Below are 27819 nucleotides of genomic sequence, written 5' to 3'. Positions count from 1 at the left end.
AGAAGGTCAAACAGGAAGAGCTGTGCTGGAGTCAGTTTTGAGCAGAGCCGAGGAGAGCACGGATCTGTCTGCTCCTTACCAGCATGTTAGAGGGAATCAGGCTTGGAAAAGGTAGGAGAAGTGCTGTGCATGTTCATCTTTTGCTCTGCTTTAGGTGCTTGTGGCTGCTGTTTGACTATAGGTTTGTTGTCAACATGTTAGAGCTGCAGTCAGACAGGGGCAGTTTCAGTAGCTCTCAGTACTGTGTCCATAGTGAAATGGCTGGAGAGTCTGCCAGTGTGATCTGTCAGGGTGATGAGAACCTGCTGGGAAGAGGTGAGCTGCTTTGTGCTCCCTGCTTTAGGCAGTGCTGTGTGACCTGAGCTGCTCTCCAGAAACAAGGGCATTCCTCTTGGTTTATTCCTCTGCATTAGCTGTCACAGGCCAAACTCCGTCAAGCCTAGCACTCAGAATAGAGTGCTGAGATGCACAGATGCCTTTTTATAGTTCTCTGGCATTGATTTGGCTTCCTTTAAACCTCCCCTAGAATTTATGCTTATTTTCAATTGGCTCTGACATTTTGGAGCTTAGTTGACAATTTTCTGTATCTGAAGTTGGAAATGTTGGACTTTGGGTGCTTTCAGAGCTGGACTGCAGGTGGTAAGCATGCTTCAGTGCTGCTCAGGTATGAAGAAAATGAATCAGAAGACATTTGTAAAGGAATCTATTGCATCTTGATTGGTAGGGTGCTTTTGTTTGTAGACCAGCTGTGAACAATGCTTCTGCTTGCACCACAGTTTACTAAGAATTAACTAACCTGAAGTTTCTTCAGTGATAAATGAGACAATCTTCCTTTCTGGAGAGTACTCACATTCCTAGGTCTGTTTACTTGGATTACAGGTTTACTTTTCTGTTATACAGCAGTACTGGAGGGAAGTGTGGAGTGTTGCCTATACTGTACATAATATGGAGTTCCTTTTGAAAACTCATGTCAGTGTCTGAATTTTACAGAGCTCAGGGCTGTGATTTACTTTCTCTGAGGACAAAGTCTGCAACGATCTTAGCTGTGAGGTGCTTGTAGCCTAACACACACACATGACACAAGTGTGAGTTGGAACTGAGGAGAAGGGGAGAACTACTCTAGCATCAGCTTGGGAAAATGACTCAGATTCCCTTATGGTGGTAGAGTTGCAAGACTGAGGTATTGTGACATGTGGAATGAACAGGAGGTGAAGCAGAGCAGATCAAGACCACAAACAGTGTCAAATATGAAGTCTTCACCCCTTGGTCTGGAGCTTTGGAGGAATGCAATGCACTGCATGGGATGAGTAAAACTTTGGGGGCTACTAGAGTTGTGTTGTGTCAGGTATGTGTTTGGAAGAGTCTGGAGACTTCAAATTCAGAGGAGTTGCCCATGATCCACCAGGGGCTCAGCTGAGGTGAGGGCAGAAACAAGCAGCAGCTGGTGCTCATCATCTTTGAGTGAGATGGAAAATGATGCATAGAGGAGCAATGACAGCAACCTTGGACCATCCTGGTGGTTTCCGATATGTAGGAACAATCCTGGCTACTTCTCCAGCACTTCTGTAGCAGTCCTGGATGATCACAAATAACTTTTGTTTTGATTTCCATCTCTGTACAACTTCAACAACTGGTAACCTGAAACTAGTCATTAATAAACTGTCCTGAGTCTCCCAGGGGGAAGATGATGAATGAAGGCATTTTACTGCATGATGGGTTTAGGCAACTGATTAAAACAGAGGCCATTTTTTTTTGGGGGGGGATGCTATTGTCATATTCAGAAACACACCTTTAAAGAGACAGAAGATGTTCAGTGGATGTTATTAGTTTCCTTCCTCATCTCCCTTTAAATGGGCAGCAGTTGCTGGGAGAGAGCGTTCCTGTCATCCACAGCTCTGAAACCAGCAAAAGGTAGTGTTGGGGGATGTCTCAATCTGCATAGCCAGGGGAAGTGGAAAATGTTAGCTATGCTTTTCCTTCCACTTAGCTGTTTTGAAAACAGAGATAGAAGCACTCAGTGCAGAGGAAGCAGCAACAGAAGGGAAAAGCATGATAAGGGAATTGTTCGGTTTAGCTTGCAGCACGAAAGCTGTGCCTTGTTTCCACCTCCTGTTCAACAGCTGGTAAGTGCAGACCTGTCCAGCCTGCTGTGCTCTCTGAGAAGGCAGGGGGCAGGAGGACTGACCTGAGCCTCACAGGTGCTGCCAACCACTCTGTGCAGGGCAGTGCCAGGCCATGGGGAGGGATGGCATCAGTGAACCCAGTGCATGTTCTCAGCATTTATACAGAGCCATGTGGGCTGACACTTGAGAGCTAAGGCAAACACAAAGGAGAGGAGAACATGACTGTTAGAAATGGGTTTGGGGGTTGAATTTTCAACCAAGCCAAGATAAAATGCTAACAGCTTTTTTTTTTGCTCATTCTGTGTGTTGGTTTGGTGTTTCTTTTTCCCTTTGGCTCAGGCTCTGGGATACTGTGGTTGGATCTTCTTAGACAGATCATATCCATTTTGATTCATTCATACATCCTACCTGCTCTTGAGATGTAAAGGTTCATTCATAGCCCTGTTTATATGTTTCCCTTACCAATATGCACTGGTACTGAAGACAAGATAAAACTAAAATCTTTTCTCTGATTCAATTGAACTGTAAGATTTCAAGTCCCAGTATATATATATATTTTTCCCCTACATTTTGTTAAGTATATTTCTCCTTGTAGATAGGAGCTGATGGGGGAAAAAAAAAGTAACATTCCAAATACTGAATTTCCGTCCTGGAATTAAGGATAATCCTGATCTGAAACTAACAACTGGCTTTGGAGTCATAGAAAAACAGTAAATGTAAAGAGAAATACACAAAGGGTAAAATTGGCCATGCCCGAGGAATGCTAAGCAGTGGTGGCCACACTGACCCTAAGAGTAAGTTTGAATCCTGTTCATAGAATCAACCAGGTTGGAAGAAACCTCCAAGCTCATCCAGTCCAACCTAGCACCCAGCCCTATCCAATCAACTAGACCATGGCACTAAATGCCTCAGCCAGGCATTGCTTGAACACCTCCAGGGACAGGGACTCCACCACCTCCCTGGGCAGCCCATTCCAATGCCAAACAACAGATAACAGTTTAGAGCAATGTAATTAAAACAGACACCTTTGGAATTAAAATGCCCTTAATATCACAATATTTATACCCTGGTCAACAGGAGATTCCAGTATTTGCAAAATAGATGGAGAAAGTCTAATTCTTGAGCACAAAAGTGACCACGTTCACAGGCACAGCACCGAAAGCAGGGCGTTAGCTGCTGCCAATGCTACAAGGAAAGGATCGGCTGCACAAGTGGAAAAGCACAGCCCCTGCAAACTGGGTTTGGGCTCTGGCAGGCTTATGTTTGTAGTCATTCATAACTAGGTCATCAAGCCTGATAGACACTGCTTCAGGAAAGTTAGCATGAGAAAGTGAGATCAAAACAAGCAGGCTAATGGAATGCATTAGTGGGAATACTCTTTTCTGAGGAGACTGCCAGTTTGAGTTGCTGTCTGAGTTTCACAGGGTTATATGAACTTGTGCACAGAGCTTTATAAGGAGGACTGCAATGCTGTTGAAAATCAGCCTCACCTCTCTGCCTGGCAGTTTTGAACAGTAAAATGGACAATGAGAACACTCAACCAACATCCAGCTTAGATTTCTTCATGCTTCATCAACTTATCTACTTGAGGTAGATGTGGTTAAGGTCTAATTCCTAGGGTTGGTCAGACCACCTCTCAGCACACTTCCTTTAATCCTTTATAACTGCTTCCTTTCTGTCTGTGTAGGCTACTGCTCCTTCAAGTTTTCCATGGACTAAGGGTTCAGTGACTGCACAATAGAGTTGGAATGCTGAGTAGACATCACTGCCTTGTCCCATGTGCCTGCCTACCGTGGTGGACAGCTGGGAGCTGTTGTGCAGTTCACATTGGAGCTGTTTGCTTAGATTTGGGGCTGTGTGACATGAAGCTCGGAGGGCAGGAAGTGGTGGAAGATATGCATGTGAAGGAACAAGCCAGAACAATGTGCTTTTTGATTCTCCATTGTATGGTGAACAGAGAAGGCAGACATTTCCTGACCAGTCTGAAGGCAGATCACAAGGGGCTACCGGGTGACCAGGCACTGAGGTTTTGGCAGAGCAAAAGTAATCTATCAACAGCTTCAGTTTGAACCAATTTCTGCTGGAAAACAGCTGAGAGAGGACATTTGAGGACATCTTCTGAAGGCTGGGGATCAGGAGTTGGGGGAAGGCTCTGCTCACTTGCTCCCTGGGATAGGCCAAGGAGCAATTGATGTAAGCTGCAGCACGGGAGTTTGCACCTAAACACAAGGGAGAACTTCTTTACTGTAAGGGTCCCAGAGCACTGGAACAGGCTCCCCAGAGGGGTTGTGGAGTCTCCTTCTCTGGAGACTTTCAAGGCCTGTCTGGATGTGTTCCTGTGTGACCTGAGCTAGATTGCATGATCCTGCTCTGGCAGGGGAGTTGGAATCAATGATCTCTTTGAGTCCCTTCCAACCCCTGACATCCTGAGATCCTGGGAAGAGTTGTGTGTGTGTGTAAATCCCAAAGCATCACAACATTGCTTTAAAATACTGATTCATTTTTTCTAATTTAGTTTTACTTTATTTCCCCTTCTCTCTCTCCTTAGATTGTTGATAATGTTAATGGCATCACTGTGAGGAATTTGACTATGGAGAGCTTGGCAGCAGCAGGCAGCACATCCATGCTCAACCTTAACACCATCCCTGGTTTAGAGGGAAATCAGGACAGGAACTTGGAGAAGAAAGAAATGGAACAGGAAAGGTGCAATGCTGAGTGGGTACCTGTGGAGGTTGATGCTACTATTAGCACTGTCAAGGATGGAGTTGGCATGGACATGTTGCAAGAAGAAATGGGTAAGACCTGGATCAATGCATGCTGGTCGCTTGCCACTGGGCTTCTCTTTGCATTTAAACTACTGTGCTCTTTAGCTGTCATTTTGTGGTTTTCAGCTGAGCTTTGTGTTTTTAAAATACATCTACAATTGTTAAACACAACAAAACAGGCAGCTGCATCTCCTCCATGGCATTGCTGCAATGGTTGGACTCTTAATTGAAAGTCACTGTTGGCAGACAAGGATAGAATGACTTGAATTGGGAAAGACCTTTAAGATCATGCAGTCCAACCACTGTCTAACTCTGCCAAGGTTGGTGCTAAACCATGTTTCTCAGCAATACATCTCTGCCTCTTTGAAACAATTCCATGGATGGGGTTTCAACCACCTCCCTGGGCAGCTTGTTCCAGTGTTTGAGAACCCTTTCAGTCAAGAAGGCCAATTTAAACCTTCCCTGGTGCAACTTGAGGCCATTTCCTCTTGCCCTATCACTTCTTACTAGGGAAAAGAAACATTGACATTTTGGTTAATTTCTAAGGGAGCAAAAGCAGATTTAAGTACTCAAGAAAAAAAAAAGTAAAGCCATGGCTTCATTTGTAAGGAATTATAACAGAAATCATAGAATCACAGAAACATTTCAGTTGGGAAAGCCCTTTAAGATCATCTGTCCAACCATTCCCTAACTCTACTATGCCTGGTGCTAGACCATGCCCCTCAGCATCACATCTCTGCCTGTTCTCAACACCTCCATGGATGGGGTTTCAACCACCTCCCTGGGCAGTATTTGAGAACCCTTTCAGTCAAGAAATCTCTTCTAATGGCCAATTTAAACCTTCCCTGAAGCTTCCATCTTGAAGCTTAGAATCATAGAATCATTCAGGGTTGGAAGGGTCCATAAAGATCATCTAGTTCCAACCCCTCTACCACGACCAGGGACACCCTACCCTAGATCAGGCTGCCCAGAGCCCCATCCAGCCTGGCCTTAAACACCTCCAGGGATGGAGCCTCAACCACCTCCCTGGGGAACCCATTCCATGCTCTCACCACTCTCATGGTGAAGAACTCCCTCCTCACATCCAGGCTGAACCTACCCACCTCCAGCTTTGCTCCATTCCCCCTAGATTAACTCCCTCCCCAGCAGGATAGAAATGACCTGCAGATAAACTGTCTGTGGGGTTTGGAAATGATAGAGCAGGAAGGGGGAGGGGGAAAAAGATTGTTATTTGCTTTTAGTAGCTATCCAATGCATCAGATGCTTTGAAAGTATGGCGAGCTGGGGTTATCTTTTATCAGTGTGACTTATACAAACTTAGTCAGGCACTTAACCATCCATTTAATCTCTCATAACAGAGTGTTCACTAATTGAGAAGTGCACAAATGGCAGTTCAAGGACCCCTCCCAAGCAAGCAGAGAATTTCCCAACTGGTAAGACATCTCTTTCTACATTATCCAACAAACAGAAGGCTTCTTAAGTGAGACAAATGCACAACAAGACTTGCAGTCATCACTCCTGTCAACTTCAGGATGTTCTTCATGACAGCATGTGATGGACATGAACTTCATTTCCAGCTTCCACACAACATTTATTTATATTTATGGGAGATGACTTCATTAATGTTTCTAAATATGTAAAGGGTGAGTGCCAGGAGGATGGAGCCAGGCCCTGCTCGGTGATGCCCAATGACAGGGAAAGGGGCAATGGTGGAAGTTGAGGTATAGGAAGTTCTAAGGAAACATAAGGAGGAATTTTTTGTCACTGTGAGGGTGACAGATTACTGGAACAGGCTGCCCAGAGGGGTTGTGGAGTTTCTCTCTCTGGAGATGTTCAAGACCAGGCTGGACATGTTCCTGTGTGATCTGGTATAGGTGGTCCTGCACTGCAGGAGGATTGCACTGAATGATCTTTCAAGATCCCTTCCAGCCACAGCATTCTGTGATTCTGTTATTTCTCATAAAGGAAGAACTGCTATTAAAGTCAGAAACAATTTCTGGAACATAGCATCATGGCTACCAAAAAGACAAATCAAAGTTCATTGCTTATTTTACAGATGGCTCTCGATTCTTCAAATCATAGAATGGTTGAGGTTGGAAGGGACCTCAAAGCTCATCCAGTTCCAACCCCCTGCCATAGGCAGAGACGCCTCCCACTAGAACAGGTTGCTCAAGGCCTCATCCAATCTGGCCTTGAACATCTCCAGGGAGGCTGCATCCACAACATCCCTGGGCAACCTGTGCCAGTGTGTCACCACCCTCACTGTAAAAAACTTCCTCCTAACATCCAGTTTAAATCTCCTCTCTGCCAGTTTAAACCCACTACTCCTCATCCTGTCATTACAAGACCTTGTCAATAGTCCCTCCTCAGCCTTCCAGTAGTCCCCTTCAGATTAAGGTCTCTTTGAAGCCTTCTCTTCTCCAGACTGAAAAGCCCCAACTCTCTCAGCCTGTCCTCATAGCAGAGCTTCTCCAGCCCTCTGAGCATCTTGGTGGCCTCCTCTGTACTTGCTCCAACAGTTCCATGTCCTTCTTGTGTTGGGAGTTCCAGAACTGCACACAGTACTCCAGGTGGAGTCTGATGAGAGCAGAGTATAGGGGGATGTCTCACTGAAGTTTGTGGCCTTTCCTCCCAACATCCAATCTAAACCTCTCCTGATGCAACTTGAGGCCATTTCCCCATTATTCTATAATGCTGTGATTAGAAGGAAATGATTAGTTGGGTTGCACAGATTCCAGCTCAAAGCAGTCAATATGGCAGAAGCAAGGGAAAAACATAGACACAGACTCTGACTGCCTTATCTATGTTTGTGTTCTAGTTCTTTCACATCTCAGCAAACCTAGGAGTGAAGTAGACATCAGCATTGCTTTCACAGCCTATAATCAAATTTCTCTTATTAAAATATTCCAACTAGCTTCAAACCAGCACATTCCTTTACCTCTTTTTGATGCTGTATTCTCAGTAAAGTTGCAATTGAGTGCAGGTCTTCATTCTCTTCTGGAGGCCTCCTGGCCTGCTCTAGGAACTGAGGGTCTAGTCACATTCCCCTTCTCTTGCTTGTGGAAGAAGAGAAGTAACCATCTGGAACCAGCACTGGATGTGCTCTGCCTTCTGACCTGACAAATGACAAGAGTGGCAGACAGTCTCCCTCAGGGGTCTCGCAGCCTGTACATACTTCAGCCTGGAGAAAAGAAGGGTCTGGGGAGACCTAACAGTGTCTTTCAAGTACCTGAAGGGAGCATACAAGAATGATGGAGACAGACTGTTTGCAAAGGGCCTGTAATGATAGGACAAGGGGCAATGGCTTCAAACTAAAGAAGAGCAGATTTAGATTGGATGTTAGGAACAAGTTCTTCACCATGAAGGTAGTGGAACACTGGACAGGTTGCCTGGGGAAGTAGCTGAGGCCCCATTCCTGGAGATATTCAAGGTGAGGCTTGGTAGGGCTCTGGGCAACCCGATCTACCTGAGGATGCTGCTGCTGCTCCTGACTGCAGAGGAGGTTGGACTAGGTGATCTTTGGAGGTCCCTTCCAACCCAGACCATTCTATGATCTCCTTTCCCAGATATCTCCTTGAAGTTATTGATGGTAAGACGAAGGAGTGGCTGTCCTGATCCCAGACTCCAGAGACAGCTCAGAGGGCAGCTCCGTCTCCTGGAGAACGACAGCAGAGACGTGATGGCAGTTTTCAGTGTAAGTCAAAAGGCCTGGCAGCTGGTTTATTTGGTCAGAGAACTCACCCCTGTGCAACTGAAACAGTCTGTGAGATACTAGAGTCCTGTTTCCACCTATGTGCTCTTTGCTTGAATTGATCAGAGATTCCCATGGCCCAAAACCATCTAGAGATGTGGAAACAGTGAAGCACTGAAAGGTTGTACCAGTAGCTGGACTTGCTTATTTTACATCAAATTAAAGAAGACATTTTAAATTAATGAAAACATTGAGTAAGACATTTGAAGGCTTTTAGTTTGAAAACATTCTGCTTTCAGTTGCACCAAAGGAAATGATGGAGTTCTGATTGCTTTTTACATTTGCCCTCATTGATTCTTCACTTCAGTTTCCAGTCACTTGGAGTCATTTAGTGTCCAAGTTACCAAAGGAGCCCTCTGCCAAAGAGGAAGCCTGAAGGAGAGCAGTATAAATATTTGACTTCCTAAGGCTAGATGGTCAGAGCCTTAAACAGCACATAAGAGGGCTGGCCAGTTTTATTGCTGTCTTTGTATATAGGAACTGTGTCAATGAGCTCTGCTACAAATACAACTTACAGCCTCCTCCTCCCTCTTGATGAAAAAGCAGGATGACACCATTTGACCTTTTATATCCCTTTTTTTTCTGAGCCATAAGTTCCAGCCTCCTTCAGTAGCAAGCTGGATGCTGAGACCCTAATTAGTTGTGGCTTTGATTGTCCTGGAAGCATGTGTTTCTACATGATTTTCCATCCATGTGTTTTGAACTCTCCATCAGCAGCCTGCTGATTTGTGGCTGTGAAAAGCCTGCACTCCTGATACTCTGTTTGGCTGGAGAAAGGGATCAGGAGGAGATGGAAGCCAGCATGCAAACAGACCAGATTTGTGGCCTCATTGGGAAAAGAGTTTTGGAGGAAGATAGATTTGTAGTCACAAGTTTCCTTAGAATGTTGTTTTGATATTCAGCAGTGCATAAAGCCCGGGAGGCTGAGATATTTTAGCAGTCTTGGCAATTTATTAATAGATTTCAGGGTCATGTTAATATTTAATCTAGCATAGAAAGAGGCATGCAGGAGATCAGAGCATTCATAGAATCATAGAATCAACCAGGTTGGAAGAGACCTCCAAGATCAGCCAGGCCAACCTAGCATCCAGCCCTACCTAGTCAACTAGACCATGGCACTAAGTGCCTCATCCAGTCTTCTCTTGAACATCTCCAGAGAGGGTGACTCCACCACCTCCCTGGGCAGCCCATTCCAATGCCAATCACTCTCTCTGTGAAGAATTTCGTCCTAACATCCAGCCTAGACCTCCCCTGGCACAACTTGAGACTGTGTCCCCTTCTTCTGTTGCTGGTTGCCTGGCAGAAGAGGCCACCCCCCACCTGGCTACAACCTCCCTTCAGGTAGTTGTAGACAGCAATGAGGTCTGCCCTGAGCCTCCTCTTCTGCAGGCTGCACACCCCCAGCTCCCTCAGCCTCTCCTCACAGGGCTGTGTTCCAGGCCCCTCACCAGCTTTGTTGCCCTTCTCTGGACACCTTCCAGCACCTCAACATCTCTCTTGAATTGAGGAGCCCAGAACTGGACTCAATACTCAAGGCGTGGCCTGACCAGTGTTGAGTACAGGGCATGCCTGGTGAAGAGGCTTGGACTTCTGTTTTTTTCCAAAAGGGATTGCTCTTTTAAGCTGTTTGAGTTGTATGAATTTAAAATTGGAATTTAAACCCCCAAATGACATATATATATATATATATATATATATATATATATATATATATATATATATTTAAAGCCTTTTAATATGTAGCATTTTAGCTGAAGTGTTACCTCTAAGAAACTGGGCTCTGGTCTAGTACAATTGTAATTAAAATGTTGGTTTCTTTGTAGGAGCTGTCTGCCAGGCTGCTGTCTATTCATAGTGACCAAGATCTAATAGTGGTGACATTTAAAACTTTTGAAGAAATCTGGAAGTTTCTAACCTACCACTCCCTAGGTAAAGCTGTTTCACCATCCAGCAGTTCACTGAGACTTCCTTCTTCCTCTGCACTTAACTTCTGATCGACTGGGAACTTGTTCAACAGGCTTTTGAGACTCTTTATATCAAGTCCTAATAGCAGTAAATAATGCTTCTGGACTGGGTACTAGTGATAGGACCTTCCAACTCCCAGGGGAACCTGCTTTTGTCCCAAAGCAGGTAACAGCTATCATTCTTGGTAGATTCTGTCTAAGTCAGATACTCCAAAATCAGATTATATTTTCTTTCTGAGCAGTCCATTCCAATCCACATGGTTTAGTCCTTAAGTCATAGAATCATAGAATCAAGCAGGGTGGAAGAGACCTCCAAGATCAGCCAGTGCAACCTAGCACCCAGCCCTGTCCAATCAACCAGACCATGGCACTAAGTGCCTCAGCCAGGCTTTGCTTCAACACCTCCAGGGATGCTGACTCCACCACCTCCCTGGGCAGCCAATTCCAATGCCAATCACTCTCTCTGGTAAGAACTTCCTCCTAACATCCAGCCTATACTTCCCCTGGCACAACTTGAGACTGTGTCCCCTTTTTCTATTGCTGGTTGCCTGGCAGAAGAAACCAACCCCCACCTGGCTACAGCCTGTACCTATCATACAGCTTTGAAAGCTCTAAACCCTAGTGCAAGGTGTCCTAGTTGCCAAGACCAAGCATTTCCTTCCTTATATTTACGTGACTCTGGTAAGCTGGAGCATCTTTGCTCCAGAGGAGTTCCAGGAATCTGACAGTCAGGCATAGGACCTGCAGAAATCAGCAGAGTTGAATCAGGCAGCAGACATTTATAAAGAGATTATTTGATGAGGTTGTTTCCAGCCATCTGTTGTTAAGTGGTTCTGAGCACCTGTTTCTCAGAGCTTGCTCAGTGATTGCCTCTTTCAGACTCCAAACCTTTCAAATATAGCTAAATTATGGGAAAGTCTTGGCAGGGGAGGACATGTTCTGCTTCTATTTTTAGGCACAGAAGAGTTGTGCCTTTTTAGGTGTAGTTTGAGAGCTCAGCATCAAAAGTAGCTCAATGCATGCAACTTCCTGGCTGCATCTTTGCCAATACTTTCTAGTTGTGGGTTCAGCAATAACGGAGTTCTCCAAATGCTGACCCCAATCCCTGCCTTTCTGAATGGTTATTTTCTTCTGTGTTACTCTAAAACTACAAAGAAAACAACACCTGCCTTTCTGAATGGTTATTTTCTTGTATCTTACTCTAAAACTACAAAGAAAACAAATCAGATTTTCTATTTTATTCCTTCTAGGGTTTATAAATCACTGCATGGAAAATTTACTCTTAGATCAATCTTTCTGGCTCTCTTCTCATGAGGAGGAAGAAACAGGCATTGAAGTCTGCATAAATGAAAAGTCATTAGATTTGATGTACAGAAGTCTGCTAGCACAGGAAGGTAAGGAATAGGGTACATGCTAAGTCTAAATACAGAGAAACACCTCTCCTAATATTCCCAAATCTAATATTAAGACCTATTCAAATCCTTACTGAAGCTGACATTTAAATCTGTCCAGTCCATATGCACCAGAATGAGAAGGACCAAACACAGGCTGGGTTCAACAAGATCACAGAGGGATTAGAAATTAATGTCTATAAAAGGATCTCAAGAGGATTAGGGCAGGATGCACATTCCAACTTAACATTATTGCAGGAGAGGGGTTACAGATAGCTGTCATGCTTGTGTGCTTCTCCTAAGTGGCATCACCTGCTGCCACCATCAGAGACAAGGATGGGCTGGAAGGGTTGCTGGTTACTGCAGCAGCCTGGAGAGTGTTGCAGCAGCAGAAGGTTCTGCACTTAACTGAACAGCTCTGCACTTATTTTATTGTTGGGATTTTTTTCACTGAAAGAGAAACCTGGCAAGTGGGAAGCCCTGAAGGTCTTGATTTCCAGTTTCTAATTGCTTTGATGCTCTTGAAGCCAGTTATGCAGCTTGTGTCACACTAAAACATCACAGAACATGATGTCTGCTCCACTGCTTTTCTTTCAGGGGTGTTTTTTGTTGTATGTCCTGACAACCTGATAAGAAAGACAACAGCTACAGACAATGAAATACACACTTATGTTGAGAATGGGAATTTCACTGAAGGTGTGACAGGTGGACCTGTGGATGGTGACACAGCTGTGCTGTTTAATGCTTCTCTGGAGCCACTGATCCCTTTCCATCAGTAGGTACCTGACTCCAGCTACCTATTTCATACAATAGAATCATAGAGTCAACCAGGTGGGAAGAGACCTCCAAGATCAGCCAGTCCAACCTAGCACCCAGCCCTATCCAATCAACCAGACCATGGCACTAAGTGCCTCAGCCAGGCTTGGCTTGAACACCTCCAGGGACAGGGACTCCACCACCTCCCTGGGCAGCCCATTCCAATGCCAATCACTCTCTCTGCCAGCAACTTCCTCCTAACATCCAGTCTACACCTGCCCTGGCACAACTTGAACTGTGATTCTATCTGGTTTCAAATGGATTTAAAACATCATTGCAATTGTCACAGCAGCAAGCTGATTTATACTCTTAACTGCCATTCCTTTGTCTCCTTCCAGATGGTTTCTTAAAGCATATTCTAACCCTATTGACTTTACATACAAGACTGACTCTGAATCCATCAGGCAAGTTGGTAAGGAACTTTTGCACTTCTAATTGCTCAAACCAAACTGGTAAGGTTTGGATGCTTTAAGTTTTGCCACACTGGATGTGCAGCCATGGGTTCCAGGAATGTCTTTTATTAAACATGTGTTCTGCTGAGTTTCTGTAAGTGTGCTTGTACTGTTAAATTGCTTTATCTACAAGTATGATTTATCTCCTTCATACACAGCAATGGGATCCTGTCTAGCTGTGGTGACTTATGAAAGTACTGTGTCAGAAGAGATGAGTTTCCAGGAAGGGGACAAAATTGAGGTCCTTGGCTACTTCATTGAATGCATGGAATGGTTTCTTGGAAGACATGTGCCTACTGGACAAAGAGGTTTTGTAAAGACAGGTCATGTCAGACTGGACTTACCTAGAAATGAGTAAGTCATATTTATTTAACTTCAGAGGCTTAAGCTCTTCAGCTTTAAAATGCTGAATGTTAAATTCAGGTTTGGGTGGCTTGGGGGTTTTGTGTGTGTGTGTTTATTTTTAATGAGAACTGTTAAGGTGTGGATCAGTCAAAACAAATCTAATAAACTGGATTATGAAGCTTGCTTAACTGCTGGGAAATATCAGCCTGCACCAGAGTTTTAGTGGGAAAAGGAAATGCTGTAGTTGTTGTATCTGATTTGGTTATTCTTGTTTGCCTCACAAGAGCCAAGAAGCTTTACTCTTGCAAAATATTCCAATTTTTGCTGGTCTCTCATCATCTATGTCAAAATGTTTGTGCTGGTATCCTTAATGTACTTCAAATAGGCCTGCTCTGGCAAATAATTGCTGATAATGCAGAGAAGCCTGCAGAAAAGTGCATTTCTGCATGCACTGGCACCACGTCAGCTCCCGTGTCTGGGTTGTCTGCGTGCTGAAACAACAAGTTCTGAATTGCTGTTTACAGGTCCATTTGAGGTGTGACTTTATCTTAGAAATTCAATACCATAGTGTCCTTTTAATGAATGTCTCACAAAATGCTATACCATGACAGCCAGAAACCTTACTCCTGCAGGGCAGAAACTGAGAGGTGCAAGCAGAGCTACTCAGTTTGTATGGCTGTGAATGTGACTGATAGAATAACTGAATTAACCAGGTTGGAAAAGACCTCTGAGGTCATTGAGTCCAGCCTATCACCCAACCCTTCTACTTAACTAAACCATGGCACTAAGTGTCTCATCCAGCCTCCTCTTAAACTCCTCCAGGTATGGTTACTCCACCACCTCTCTGGGCTGTCCATTCCAATGGGCAATCTCTCTTTCTGTGAAGCAGTGTTCTATGATAGCAACATTGAACACAGCAGGACCAGATAAAGATTGCATTGGTTTCTCTACCAAGACCCAAAATGATGCAGAGAGCTCTTTAAACCTAATCTGCTTTCAGACTCCTTCAAGGTTGCTCCTTTCTCTGCCAGGCCACAAGACCTGGGTTTCCTGGAAGCAGAAGAGCTGTCATTTTTTTCAGAAGAAAAGAACTTGGATGGAGTGATACACTTTTTGGAACAAACCTCCCTCACCGATGTGTGCTCTGTGTACAGAGTAGGTAAGTGCAAGTTTTACTCCTTTTTACTGCAGCAGACATGGGTGCAGATCTGAGATGCCTGTTCTGATCATTTCTGTTTCAACAACATGCCAGCCTTTACACCTACTATGAAATATCTTGGTATTCAGTTTGATCATGGCTATGGCATTTAAAAACCCTTTAGATCATGGAATGATAGAATCAACCAGGTTGGAAGAGAACTCCAAGATCAGCCAGTCCAACCTAGCACCCAGCCCTGTCCAATCAATGAGACCATGGCACTAAGTGCCTCAGCCAGGCTTGGCTTCAACACCTTCAGGAATGGCAACTCCACCACCTCCCTGGGCAGCCCATTCCAATGCTAATCAGTCTCTTTGGCAATAACTTCCTCCTAAAATCCAGCCTAGACCTCCCCTGGCACAACTTGACACTGTGTCCCCTTCTTCTGTTGCTGCTTGCCTGGCAGAAGAGACCGAACCCACCTGGCTACAGCCTCCCTTCAGGGAGTTCTAGACAGCAATGAGCTCTGCCCTGAGCCTCCTCTTCCGCAGGCTGCACACCCCCAGCTCCCTCAGCCTCTCCTCACAGGGCTGTGTTCCAGGCCCCTTACCAGCTTTGTTGCTCTTCTCTGGACACCTTCCAGCACCTCAACATCTCTCTTGAATTGAGGAGCCCAGAACTGGACACAGCACTCAAGGTGTGGCCTGATGAACGTTGTGTACAGGGGCAGAATAACCTCCCTTGTCCTACTGGCCATACTGTTCATGATACGTTTGCTACTTTCCTGCTGATGAAAGACTTTGCCCAGCAGAGCATTTGCAAACCTTTTGTCCTTTTTTTGAGTGAATTAAAGAGGGTTTTAAAAGCTCTGAGCTGAACAGATCTGCAAACTTCCAAATGGTAGAGTGCTGTATGACAAAAGTCAGTGTGTCCAGCCAGATGCTGCAGGCTGGAAAGGTGGAATAATAACAACTGACAGCTAATGTGCATCTCTGTGTGCTTGCCTATAAATTTCAAAGGCACAGCAAAATAGCATACAAAGGAAAAAAAGCAACCACACTTTTAGCTTCCCAGTCTCTGACACAGCTGTTATTTCTTGAGGTGCTCATGATTTACACAAACTAATTAGGGTAATTGAGGTTTCACCTTTAAAGACTTAGTGTAAGGAGGTGTGCTGCAACTGCGCTGCAGAGCAATGTCTCATCCCACCACAGAATCTCCTGTGGTGATGCATATGCTTGGCAAGTAGCCACCACTGTTTTGTCTCCATCAGTGCTGTCCTAAGACAGGCCTGTAGGCTCCAGTTTGAAAGGAACTGGTCATGCAGCTTTGACTCAGGCATGTTGATTTCACTCCCCACATCAGGTTGTGTGTGAATGATGACTGAGACTTGTCAGACCTGAGCTGCATTTTGCAAGGAGCAGAATGATTCCACATCTCTCCTTCTTTGCTCAGTTGAAAAGGCTGGAATCAAAAGCTCAGATCTCTATTAGGCACTAAAACAATTCCATGGTCTTAGCAGGCATACTGCTATTTATGTCTGCACATTTGCCACCATATCTCAGCTCCTCTCTAATCTTTACAAGTGCAGATTCTCACGTCTCCCCCAGCTAACAGTACCATCTCCACCACCTGTGCTTTAGTTCTACCTGGGATATGCAGATCTTCCCCCACCTCACCATGCAGTGGTAGCTGCATGATGCTATCCATGTAGACAGCAGTGACTTTATCAGCAAGAGGGTCCATCTCTAGCCTCTGTTAAAGTGAGGCTAATTTTCAGTTCAGAATTATTTGTCAGAAGAATTGGATGTATCCTAGAAGCTCAGTAAAGAAAATTCTAAGCCTGTCCCCAGGTCACTCAAAACAGAAAAGGCATTAAGATACTATAGCTAACCTGACTTCCATTCTTTCTTTCTTACAGACCGACGAGAAGAACCAGAATGGCAGAAATCTCATGAATGTGGTAAAACACTTTTTGCTTAAAACATGGCTTCTGAGATTTCTGATCCCTTTGCCAGCTTTCTCCTTCTGTCTCTTCCCATTCTGATTTTCCTCCCTGTTTGCTTTCCTAAGTCTTGCTGTAAAACTCTGTGTTTTCACACAGAGGTCTGTCTTGGACTTTGCTATTCGATTGCAAACTGTATGGCTTATGTTGACTGCTGTCACACACACACCACCCCCGACCACTGGCATTAACAGGGCAAAATACCCTATGGGGCACCTGGCAAGTGGTGACTTTGAACTTCTAAAGATTTTCCATCTGCTGGAAAATTTCATCCTCCAAATCTATTTCCCAAAGCAGATATTTTGATGAGGGTGCAGAGTTATTTCCTGTTGGCATTTAGTTGCTAACTGTCACTGCCATTACTTGCATTGTCCTCTGTTTTTCTAAATACCAATTTTTAAATCTATGATTCTGAAGAACACTTTCAGAAATGAAACTCTAAGCAATCTGAGCTCTAAATCTGCAACTTCATTAAGCTTCTGTTGATAGGAAGCTGTAAGCTTTACACTATGATTGTGAATGACATCCCTAGTCCCTGCCCTACTATGCTGGCTGAGTAACAGTGTGGGGGACTAAAGAGATGATGCCGTGTCCTGCCTTATGGGCACTGACCTAAGTTCTGCTCATACTGGCTTTCACAGTATCACCAGGGTTGGAAGAGACCTCATAGATCATCAAGTCCAACCTGTTACCTCAGAGCTCAAGGCTAGCCCATGGCACCAAGTGCCACGTCCAAGCCTGCCTTGAACAGCCCCAGGGACGGCGACTCCACCACCTCCCCGGGCAGCCCATTCCAGTGTCCAATGACTCTCTCAGTGAAGAACTTTCTCCTCACCTCCAGCCTAAATCTCCCCTGGCGTAGCCTGAGGCTGTGTCCTCTTGTTCTGGTGCTGGCCACCTGAGAGAAGAGAGCAACCTCCTCCTGGCTACAACCTCCCCTCAGGTAGTTGTAGACAGCAATAAGGTCTCCCCTGAGCCTTCTCTTTTCCAGGCTAACCAATCCCAGCTCTCTCAGCCTCTCCTCACAGGGCTTGTGCTGTTTAATACCTTGTAAGGAATTAAACCTTGTAAGGTATTAAAGCCAGTATGAGCAGAACTTAGGTCAGTGACCACAGCAATCACCACAAACTTGGTGACTTTGAGAGAGTTTCTGTGCCAGCAGAGGATCAGGGTTGAGTGAAAGAAGACTAACCTGCTTAGTTGTCTATCAGGACATGGGCACACCCTTATCCAACTCACAGGCCTACTCAAATTCACAGCGTCCTTATCCCTTAAGCCCATCCATTCCCTGACCTTGGGCTCTCTCACCAGTCTCCAGGTCACACCTTGGGTCTTCCCAGATTCTGGTCTTCATCTTCTTACCAACTAGTTGGGAATGTGACTCCTTGTCAGATCTCTCACTCACACACCCAGAGCGAACACATAATGTGCACTCAGTGTGTGTTTTTTGAGGATGCACTCAGGCACAAAGCACTCTTAATTAATGTTGGACTTAATTAATGTTGATCAGTGCTGGCTCGGGCACAAGGCCTAGCTAGCCAAGTGCACTGATCAGAAACTTGCTTATAAGCCCCACTTATGCCCATTCCTCCAGCTTCCCACACTTGCTCCTTCCTGATCTGTCTTTGCTCCCACCTTTGGCACATCTAGACAAATAGCTGGGGAAGTGCAGGATGTTTACACAATGTTTTCCTAGCAGCATCTTCTCATCTCCTGGTAAACGTTTTCACTGGTCTATCAAAGCTCTTTGTGTGCATGCACACATGGAGTTGTGATCTGTAATTCATTGTTTGGATTTCAGGTGCTCCACCTGCACATTCTAGCACAGGATCCACGAGCAAGAACGGCAAGATAGAGGAACTGCTGAAGAACTTGAAGAATTTGGAGGCCACCCAGGCAGAAGAGCCAACTGCTGAAGGAAAGGATTCTCCTGGCACTCCGAATGCAGAAGTCTTTCCTTCACCTGAGGAACCTTGCTTCCACATATGTCAAGATGATGTTCAAGCATCTGACACCTTTGAGTCATTAATACTTTTCTTAAATAGGAAAGAGTATGACAGGAACTTCAAAACCCTGTATGATTTCTCTTGCCCCTTTCTCACTAGCGTGTTCTGTGGGTTTGCAGAAGAAGAGGAACTGGTCAGCTTCTTCAGATTAGCAAGGGAAGCAGCAAAGAAGGCAGGCATGTCCTGGGCACTAGCAAGGCTGTGCTTTCTCTTAGGCAGGCTGAGTGTTAGAAAGCTGAAGCTGTCCCAAGCCAGGGTATATTTTGAGGAGGCGCTGGGAGCAGTGGCTGGAGGGTTCAGTGATTTGTACCTCGTGGCTGCTCTCTACACAAACCTCACAGCCATCTACTTGACGCAGAAGAACAAAGAAAAATGCACCCACGTCTTTGAGAAGGCTGCATCTCTTCTCATGGGAATTCCCAACTACATTTGCAGTGCTGACCTGGAGTCAGATATTCTGAAGTATGCTCTGAAGAGGACAATTCTGAGCCAGAACAAACAGGCAGAGGCAAGGGCATGCTTTCTCCTAGCAAAACACTACACTGCACACAAGCAGCATGAAGAGGCACTGCCATTCTTGGAAAGGTTTCAGCTGTTGCTTAATGACTTGGGTTTACAAAGCAGCTTAGCAAACCACTGTTACTTCAAACTAGCAGAGTCTTACAATGAAAAGTGCTTGCCACACATTGTGTTAAGTTGCATAAAGCTCACCTCTTCCCAGAGCTCAAACACTTTAATGGATTCCTTGCAAAGGATTGATTTAGTCATCAAAAACGCTCCCAAGATTTACGGCCTGAGGAGACTCGGACAAACACTCCCATCCCAAACTGCACCTTACCTTGTGCAAGCACTTTCCTCTGTGTTCACTGCTGAGCAGCAGGGCCTGTGCAGCACTCTCTGCCTTAGCCTAGCAGAACTGTACAGCCACCACAAGCAGTATGCAAAGGCCATTGCTTACATGCTGAAAGCACTGGACTCTGCTAAGCCAGGGGAAACTGTTAACTATTTGCTTTCACTTGCTTGGTTATACATCCTCCACAGGCAGTGTGATGTGGCTTTAGCCATTTTAAATGCTGTGGTAGGCTCTTCATGGAGCAATCCCCAACAGCTAGGCATTGCTTATAACATGCTTGCTATTGCTTGGAGAAGAACAAACAACACCAAAGCAGCTGCTGAGAGCTACTACAGAGCACTGCGCCTCTCAGAAGAGACTGGCACGACCCACAACCAAGCTATAGCCCTGGCTAACTTTGGGGCACTCTGCCTGCATGCAGCAGCCAGCAAGCTGGCAGAACATTATTTCATCAGGGCAGTGAAGCTCTTCTCCAAGCTTCCAAGTATGGCTTGTGGCCAAGACTTTATCCAAGTCCTCCTTCAGCTGGGTTGTTACTATGTTGGTGGAATGCAAAGAGAAAAAGGAAGAGTTTATTATGAATGGGCTTTTTTGGTTGCAATGGAGACAAGTCACCTGGAAAGTAAGTTGGTTTGGGTTTTTTTTTCCTCTCAAAGCTGTGATATGTACTATGTGGGAATGCTTGTTGAAGTATGGAATAGTTGCTTAAACAACCTTTTGTGTCCAGTTATGTGACATAAAATAACTCCCATTACCAGTGCTCTTTGCTCTGTCCCATAATGGTGGAGAAATAGATGTTGGTTTGCTCTTCTGGTGGTACTTAGGTTTGCCAAAAGTGCCAAAGCAAATGAAATGTAAAGAAAAACTGCCATAATTGGTAAAGAAGCTAGGGATTTCTACTTAATGCCATGGGATTTCACTTAGTGCCATGGTTTAGTTGATTAGATGGTGTTAGGTAATAGGCTGGACTTGATGATCTCAAAGGTCTTTTCCAACCTGGCTAATTCTGTGATTCTGTTCAGTAACACTGACAATATTTATTGGTGGTACACACAGATCAGACTCCAGCTGAAAGATATTAAACTAGTCAGTGCTCTGGGCTGCTTCTGCAACAAATAGTTGTGTTTACAAGACTCACACTTGCTTTATTGAATCTTTAATCAGCTACCATGCTGAAGGCAGCTTCTACAGCGCAGATGAACGGCTTATTAGTTCATTTTGAAGAGCAAGCCTGAGGTAATCTCTAGCCTTTGTTCACCCTGGGGGGTGGAGAAGCTGGCAGCACAATCTGCCTGTTAAGACTTTTATATTGTGATTTGTGAAAAAGGAAGAATGAATTGCTTTAAAGCTCATTTAAGCTTTCTTTTGGAACAGGCTCGCATTAGTATTTCCTATCTATTCTCCTAGGCCAGCTACAAGCAATTCAACTGCTGTGCCAGTTCTACACTACAGTTGCTCCCAATGAAGCTCAGTGTGTGATCTACAATGAGTATCAACTCTCCTTGGCTAGAAAGATGTCCAACAAAGTTTTGGAGGGACAGATACTGGAAACCATTAGTCAGCTCTACTTGGCTTTAGGAACAGAAAGGTAAGATCTGCTGAATGTCTGCTCCACATGAGCCAGCAGTGTGCATGTGCAGCCCAGAGAGCCAACTGTGTCCTGGGCTGCATCAAGAGAAGTGTGGCCAGCAGGGCAAGGGTGGTGATTCTCCCCCTTTACTCTGCTCTTGTCAGACCCCAGCTGGAGTACTGTGTACAGTTCTGGAGCCCCCAACACAAGAGGGACATTGAACTGTTGGAGAGAGTCCAGAGGAGGCCATGAAGATGCTCAGAGGGCTGGAGCAGCTCTGCTATGAGGACAGGCTACAAGAGTTGGGGCTCTTCAGCCTGGAGAGGAGAAGGATTTGAGGAGACCTTATAGTGGCCTTCCAGTATCTGAAGGGAGCCTACAGGAAGGCTGGGGAGGGACTATTGACAAGGTCTTGTAATGACAGGATGAGGGGCAATGGCTTCACACTGGCAGAGGGGAAATTTAGACTGGACGTTAGGAGGAAGTTCTTCACAGTGAGGGTGGTGAGACACTGGCACAGGTTGCCCAGGGAGGTTGTGGCTGCTTCCTCCCTGGAGGTGTTTAAGGCCAGATTGGATGAGGCCTTGAGCAACTTGCTCTAGTGGGAGGTGTCCCTGCCTATGGCAGGGGGTTGGAACTGGATGATTCTTGAGGTCCCTTCCAACCTAGCCCATTCTATGATTCTATGCTTCTGCTTTTATTCTGAGTGTAACTTTTGCTACATTTTGTGGTTGTGACTGAATTCTGAAGAACTCTCTGGTCATAAGCAGTTTTCCTTGTTTCAGAGCTTACAGGTCAGCTCTGGAATGTACCAAAAGAAGCCTTGGAATATTTATAGACCTGCAGAAAAAAGAGAGAGAGGCCTATGCTTGGCTGCGGGCAGGGAAGATATACTATGTTCTGAGGCAGAATGAGCTGGTGGATCTGTACATTCAGGTATGCTGCCAATGGGTACAGGAATGCACATGTCAACGTGGTGCAGCTGGCGTGGTGAGAGTACTTCAGCACAATGATCCCTGCTGTTCTGAACAAATGCTGACACCATTTATGTGCTGCTTGACAGCTGAAAGCCTCAGCACTTTCTGTTAGTCACAGAATGTCAGGGGTTGGAAGTGACCTTGAAAGATCAAGTCCAATCTCATAGAATCAACCAGGTTGGAAGAGACCTCCAAGATCAGCCAGTCCAACCTAGCACCCAGCCCTATCCAGTCAACTAGACCATGGAACTAAGTGCCTCATGCAGGCTTTTCTTGAGCACCTCCAGGGATGATGCCTCCACCACCTCCCTGGGCAGCCCATTCCAATGCCCTGCCAGAGCAGGATCACCCAGGCAGGGCTCACAGGAACAAATCCAGGTGGGTTTTGGGTGTCTCCAGAGAAAGAGACTCCACAGCCTGTCTGGGCAGCCTGCTCCAGTGTTTTGTCACCCTCACAAGGAATAGGCCAATGTCATGCATGTATATTCCACACTGTGCATGTGTGGAAGCAGGCATTTAGAGCAGAGTCAATGCCTGATCATGAGGAAAGTCTTAAAGCAGGAATCTGCCCACAAAAATGTTGATCAGTGTGCCAGTAACTTGTGAAAGTCCTCACACCTTAACTTCGATGTAAAACACAACTGCCACAATGTGATTGGAATGGGCTGCCCAGGGAGGTGGTGGAGTCACTGTCCCTGGCAGTATTCAAGGAAAGCCTGGATGAGGCACTTAGTGCCATGGTCTAGCTGATTGGATAGGGTTGGGTACTAGGTTGGACTGGATGATTTTGGAGGTCTCTTCCAACCTGGTTGATTCTATGATGCAATGGAGTCCTTAGGTGCCTGGAGCCAAACAGGAAGGAAACCATTGCTGCCTTTATGCTTAAGAGCAGAGCTGGACTTGGGTTAACTGATGCAGTTTGAAAACTACAGATCACAAAGCCAAAGCAAGGTTCTTAATCTTGCTCCATGTGGGAGTCTTTTCTCATACCTATTTACCCTATCACTGAGTATCCCAGTATTCCTGCTTGGGGAAGGATGTGTGCTGCTTTCAATGGCTAACGTGGCACAGATTTAGCTCAGGAAGAGGACAGCAGAGCTGCATTTATTTACAGGATTCACTTCAGGCTTTTACACCTGCACCATTAGCAATATCTATCTTGCAACTAGAATTTATTTCTGTGGTCAGTTTGATGTAATTCCAGTGTAGTGTGGCAGCTACCCAAATACACTGTTGCTTAGAGTGCCATGTACTGACAAAGGGAGCAAGATACTACTGGCAGAAAAAGGGTGGCCACAATACTCTGTGTCCAGCTTTCTTAGGTTCCTTCTTCAGCAGCTGCCACTGGCTGCTGAAAACCAGGGTACCAAAGAAGACAGCACAGTCTGTTCCTATACTTCCTGCCTGACAGTGAGGAGAGAGTTCTTAACGAGTGCAGGGTTAAGCTAATAAAGTGCAGGGTTAAGCTAACAAAGTGCAGGGTTCTGCACTTTGGCCACAACAACCCCAAGCAGCGCTACAGGCTGGGGACAGAGTGGCTGAGAGCAGCCAGGAAGAAAGGGACCTGAGGGTGCTGGTAGAGAGTAGCTGAACAGGAGCCAGCAGAGTGCCCAGGTGGCCAAGAGAGCCAATGGCATCCTGGCCTGGATCAGGAGCAGTGTGGCTAGTGGGATGATGGAGGTTATTCTGCCCCTGTATTCAAGACTGGTCAGGCCACACCTTGAGTGCTGTGTCCAGTTCTGGGCTACTCAATTCAAGAGAGATGCTGAGGTGCTGGAAGGTGTCCAGAGAAGGGCGACATAGCTGGTGAGGGGCCTGGAGCACAGCCCTGTGAGGAGAGGCTGAGGGAGCTGGGGGTGTGCAGCCTGCAGAAGAGAAGGCTCAGGGGGGACCTCATTGCTGTCTACAACTACCTGAACAGGAGGTTGTAGCCAGGTGGGGTTGGTCTCTTCTGCCAGGCAACCACCAACAGAAGAAGGGGACACAGTGTCAAGTTGTGCCAGGGGAGGTCTAGGCTGGATGTTAGGAGGAAGTTGTTGGTAGAGAGAGTGATTGGCATTAGAATGGGCTGCCCAGGGAGGTGGTGAAGTTACCGTCCCTGGAGGTGTTCAAGCAAAGCCTGGCTGAGGCTCTTAGTGCCATAGTCTAGTTGATTGGCCAGGGCTGCGTGCTAGGTTGGCCTGGCTGATCTTGGAGGTCTCTTCCAACCTGCTTGATTCTATGATTCTAAGGCAGAAATCTTCCTCTAAGGAAGAACAGGCTCACGCTGCTTGCAAAAGAAGTCTTCCTTCCACGTGAGTTCTGGTTTCAATTGCTAATATTTATGATTTTTAAAATTTATTTTCTTTCCCTATCCCTTGCTTTCTTCTCAGGTTGCTCAGGATGCTGCTCTTCACACAGGAGATCCCAATTTAGGAATGGAATTGTCTGAAGCTGCTGGAGATATATTTTTCAATGGTACATGGGAGAAGGAGAAAGCAGTGACTTTCTACAGGGTTTGTGCAGCTTTTCTACTGCCTCAGTAGTTATGCAGACAGTATAGAGTTCCAAACATGCTGCACCAAAAGCTGATCCTGTCAGCAAACACTTTATAACCCACTGCAGCTGAATGCTTTGTCATGGTATTAACGGAGATCACCTCTTGCACACCTCTTCTGTGTGTAAGAGACAGAGCAAACTGTGACTCTGAAACCAGAAAGTGCCTGATGTGCACTGACAGGCTTCCATTTGTGTCATCTGGGAGTTCAGCCCTATCTAATGTTATGCGTTTCAGGACAGGGCTCTCCCACTTGCTGTCCAGACTGGCAACAAACCCACTGAACTCAGGTTGTGCAACAAACTGGTGGAGCTGCTGGTGAATCTGAAGGCTTATGAGGAAAGTCTGGAATATGCAAGAGCATCTCTCAGGCTCAGTGTAAATTTAGGTAAGACCAATTTCAGTTGCAGTTGGATATGACTAATATCTATCAACCATGGCAGGCTGAAAGGCTTTCCTTGCTTTGAATTCAGTCAGGTTTCTTGCCAGGGTTCCACAACAATGCTGTCATTGCTATTTTTGCCTCTAATAAAGAATGAACAACATTATTGCTGCCTCCTCCAACTCCACATCTGTAGGGAAACCTTTGGCAGAACACAGAATGAAACCCTCCCAAACCGAGTGTGCTTCTAACAGCTAAAATGCAACACTAATGACCAATATTGTCCCAGGAGGCTTTTGTATGTCGTATGCTTTCAGATCTGCTGATAACCTTACTGGTGCCCCAACCTGGGATAAATGAATCCAAACCCATAGGGCTAGTTTTAGAAATAACTATTCATCAACTTTGGGAGCTATTCACCTGATTCAAAGCCCCCTCTCATCCCTGCCTACAGGCCATTTTGATCAGTCTGAACATCATCTGTTTGTCAGTCTGTGATGTGAGGTATGTGCTGGGGGGTGCAAGGGAGTCTGTGACCCCATTAGCTTCTTTTCTTCCATGACTTTCATAACCTCTTTGTAAGTATGCACAGGCTGTGGGGGGTGTGTGTGCCCAGGAAAGATGAAGTTAGCTATTTCTTAAGCAAATCCCAGGCAAGATCAAATTCAGGAATTCAGTGAGTTTTTTTTCTTAAAGGACAGGTTTTGGCCATGGGTCTCTTGAGCAAAATGAGTTCTATTCAACAGAAGCTCAGTAAACACCACCTAGTAATAAAATAAACAGCAGAGAGGTCTTTTGCTGTGAGACAATTTGCCTGCTTTGCCTCCTTGGTTTTTATCCTGCCTCTCATATTATCTCATCAGGAAATCAGCTAAATGAGCGCATAGCTTACCATCGGCTGGCTGCCATCCATCATCACCTGGGGCACTCTGAGCTAGCTGAACACTTCTATCTGAAGGCCTTGTCCCTTTGTTCCTCTCCTCTGGAGTTTGAGGAGGAAACGTTGTACTATGTCAAGGTGTACTCCATCCTAGGAGACATGATATTCTATGACCTCAAGGTAAGAAATGCCAAACACTGCTGCAGAAGTCACTACATCAGTAATGTTCCATGGCAGCAGGTTTACCACGTCCTGGGCTGATGTGGAATGCAATGGAAATAATCACAGAATCACAGAAACATTCCAGTTGGAAAAGCCTCTCAGGATCTCCAAGTCCAACCATTATTCCTACTCTACAAGGTTCACCCTTAAACTGCATCCTCAACCACCACATCCAGACGACCTTTAAATGCATCCAGGGTTGGTGACTTCACCACCTCCCTGGGCAGCTCATTCCAATGCCTGACCACTCCTACTGGTAAAAAATAGAATAGAATAGAATCATAGAATCAAGCATGTTGGAAAAGACCTCCAAGATCAGCCAGTCCAACCTAGCACCCAGCCCTATCCAATCAACTAGACCATGGCACTAAGTGCCTCATCCAGGCTTAGCTTCAACACCTCCAGGGATGGTGACTCGCCCTTCTCTGGACACCTTCCAGCACCTCAACATCTCTCTTCAATTGAGGGGCCCAGAACTGGACACAATACTCAAGGTGTGGCCTGACCAATGCTGAGCACAGGGGCAGAATAACCTCCCTTGTCCTACTGGCCACACTGTTCCTGATCCAGGCCAGGATGCCATTGGCTCTCCTGGCCACTTGGGCACACTGCTGACTCATGTTCAGCTACTGTCTACCAGCACCCTCAGGTCCTTTTCTTCCTGGCTGCTCTCAGCCACTCTGTCCCCAGCCTGTAGCGCTGCTTGGGGTTGTTGTGGCCAAAGTGCAGAACCCTGCACTTGGCCTTGTTAAATGTTCCCTAATGTTCAGACTAAACCTAGCCAGTCACAGCTTAAGGCTATCCCCTCTTGTTCTACCACTATTTACCTCTGAGAAGAGACCAGCAGCAGCCTTTCCACTACATCCTTTCAGGCAGCTGTACACACCCATGAGGTCTCCCCTCAGCCTCCTCTTCTTCAAACGAAGCAGCTCCAGCTGTTTAGTCTGAAGAAGGAAAACCTACTGAAGCATCTGTATTACTCTTCTTTGATTCCTAATACACCGAACTTGGATGTTCTCTGTGTAGGACAACAGAGGGGGCTATCCTTGTGTCTCTTGTTTCAGGACCCCTTTGATGCAGCAGGCTATTATCATCTGGCACTGGCTGCTGCCATGGACCTGGGCAATAAGAAAGCTCAGCTGAAGATTTACACGAGACTTGCCACAATCTACCACAACTTCCTCGTGGATCGGGAACTGTCTCTCTTCTTCTATCAGAAGGCAAGAACCTTTGCAACAGAGCTGAACGTGAGGAGAATAAATCTAGCTCCTGATCTGTGTCATAAGAGTTTGTGAGCACCTGTGGAAAATGCAGTCTAGCAACTTCAGAAGCATCCAGAGAAATACTGCACTAGCTAGGAGGGTGCAGAATGCATTCATTGTCTTATGCCTGTGATACAAGGTGGAGCCAGCATCCCAGATTAAACTACCAGTTTACACAGCAGTGGATTTTCCACTGCCTCCAGGATACATCCAGTGTTGTACTTGTTTAAGGAGCAGCCCGTGAGCTAAACTCCAAACTCAGCAGTCTTTTTTAAACTAAATTTTCCTGCCTAGCTGGACACTGGAAAATGATCAATGCATAGATACAAAACCAGTGAATAAATTGTTGCAGAGCAAAAACACTCCCTAGGATTGTGCCTT

At 45.7% G+C, this 27819-nt stretch overlaps 1 protein-coding gene across 1 annotated transcript; it reads left to right on the top strand.

Moving 5' to 3' along the window:
* On the top strand, positions 1-27800 carry SH3TC1 (SH3 domain and tetratricopeptide repeats 1). Its single transcript, XM_064151628.1, has 18 exons — positions 1-111; positions 4672-4918; positions 6247-6321; positions 8455-8582; positions 10463-10568; positions 11854-11997; positions 12592-12769; positions 13149-13222; positions 13421-13616; positions 14639-14766; positions 16667-16708; positions 18552-20231; positions 21017-21197; positions 21965-22115; positions 24529-24651; positions 24930-25080; positions 25938-26134; positions 27241-27800. The coding sequence occupies exons 2-18, from the start codon at positions 4714-4716 to the stop codon at positions 27469-27471; spliced, it is 3990 nt and encodes a 1329-aa protein (XP_064007698.1). The 5' UTR covers positions 1-111; positions 4672-4713; the 3' UTR covers positions 27472-27800.
* Positions 27801-27819: the final 19 nt, after the last annotated feature.

This window comes from Pogoniulus pusillus, chromosome 11, assembly GCF_015220805.1.
Source record: "Pogoniulus pusillus isolate bPogPus1 chromosome 11, bPogPus1.pri, whole genome shotgun sequence".
Taxonomy (NCBI): Eukaryota; Metazoa; Chordata; class Aves; order Piciformes; family Lybiidae; genus Pogoniulus; species Pogoniulus pusillus.
The sequence above is the reverse complement of the archived record's forward strand: the minus strand, read 5'-3'. Positions and strand labels throughout refer to the sequence as shown.

What these genes read in the sequence shown, in the direction of transcription:
- SH3TC1 (XM_064151628.1), top strand. Translation starts at nt 4,714, where the DNA reads ATGGAGAGCTTGGCAGCAGCAGGCAGCACATCCATGCTCAACCTTAAC. An exon ending in AAGTCTGCTAGCACAGGAAG is followed by an intron (nt 11,998 to 12,591) that starts GTAAGGAATAGG and finishes CTTTTCTTTCAG; the next exon opens with GGGTGTTTTTTGTTGTATGT. An exon ending in TGATATTCTATGACCTCAAG is followed by an intron (nt 26,135 to 27,240) that starts GTAAGAAATGCC and finishes CTCTTGTTTCAG; the next exon opens with GACCCCTTTGATGCAGCAGG.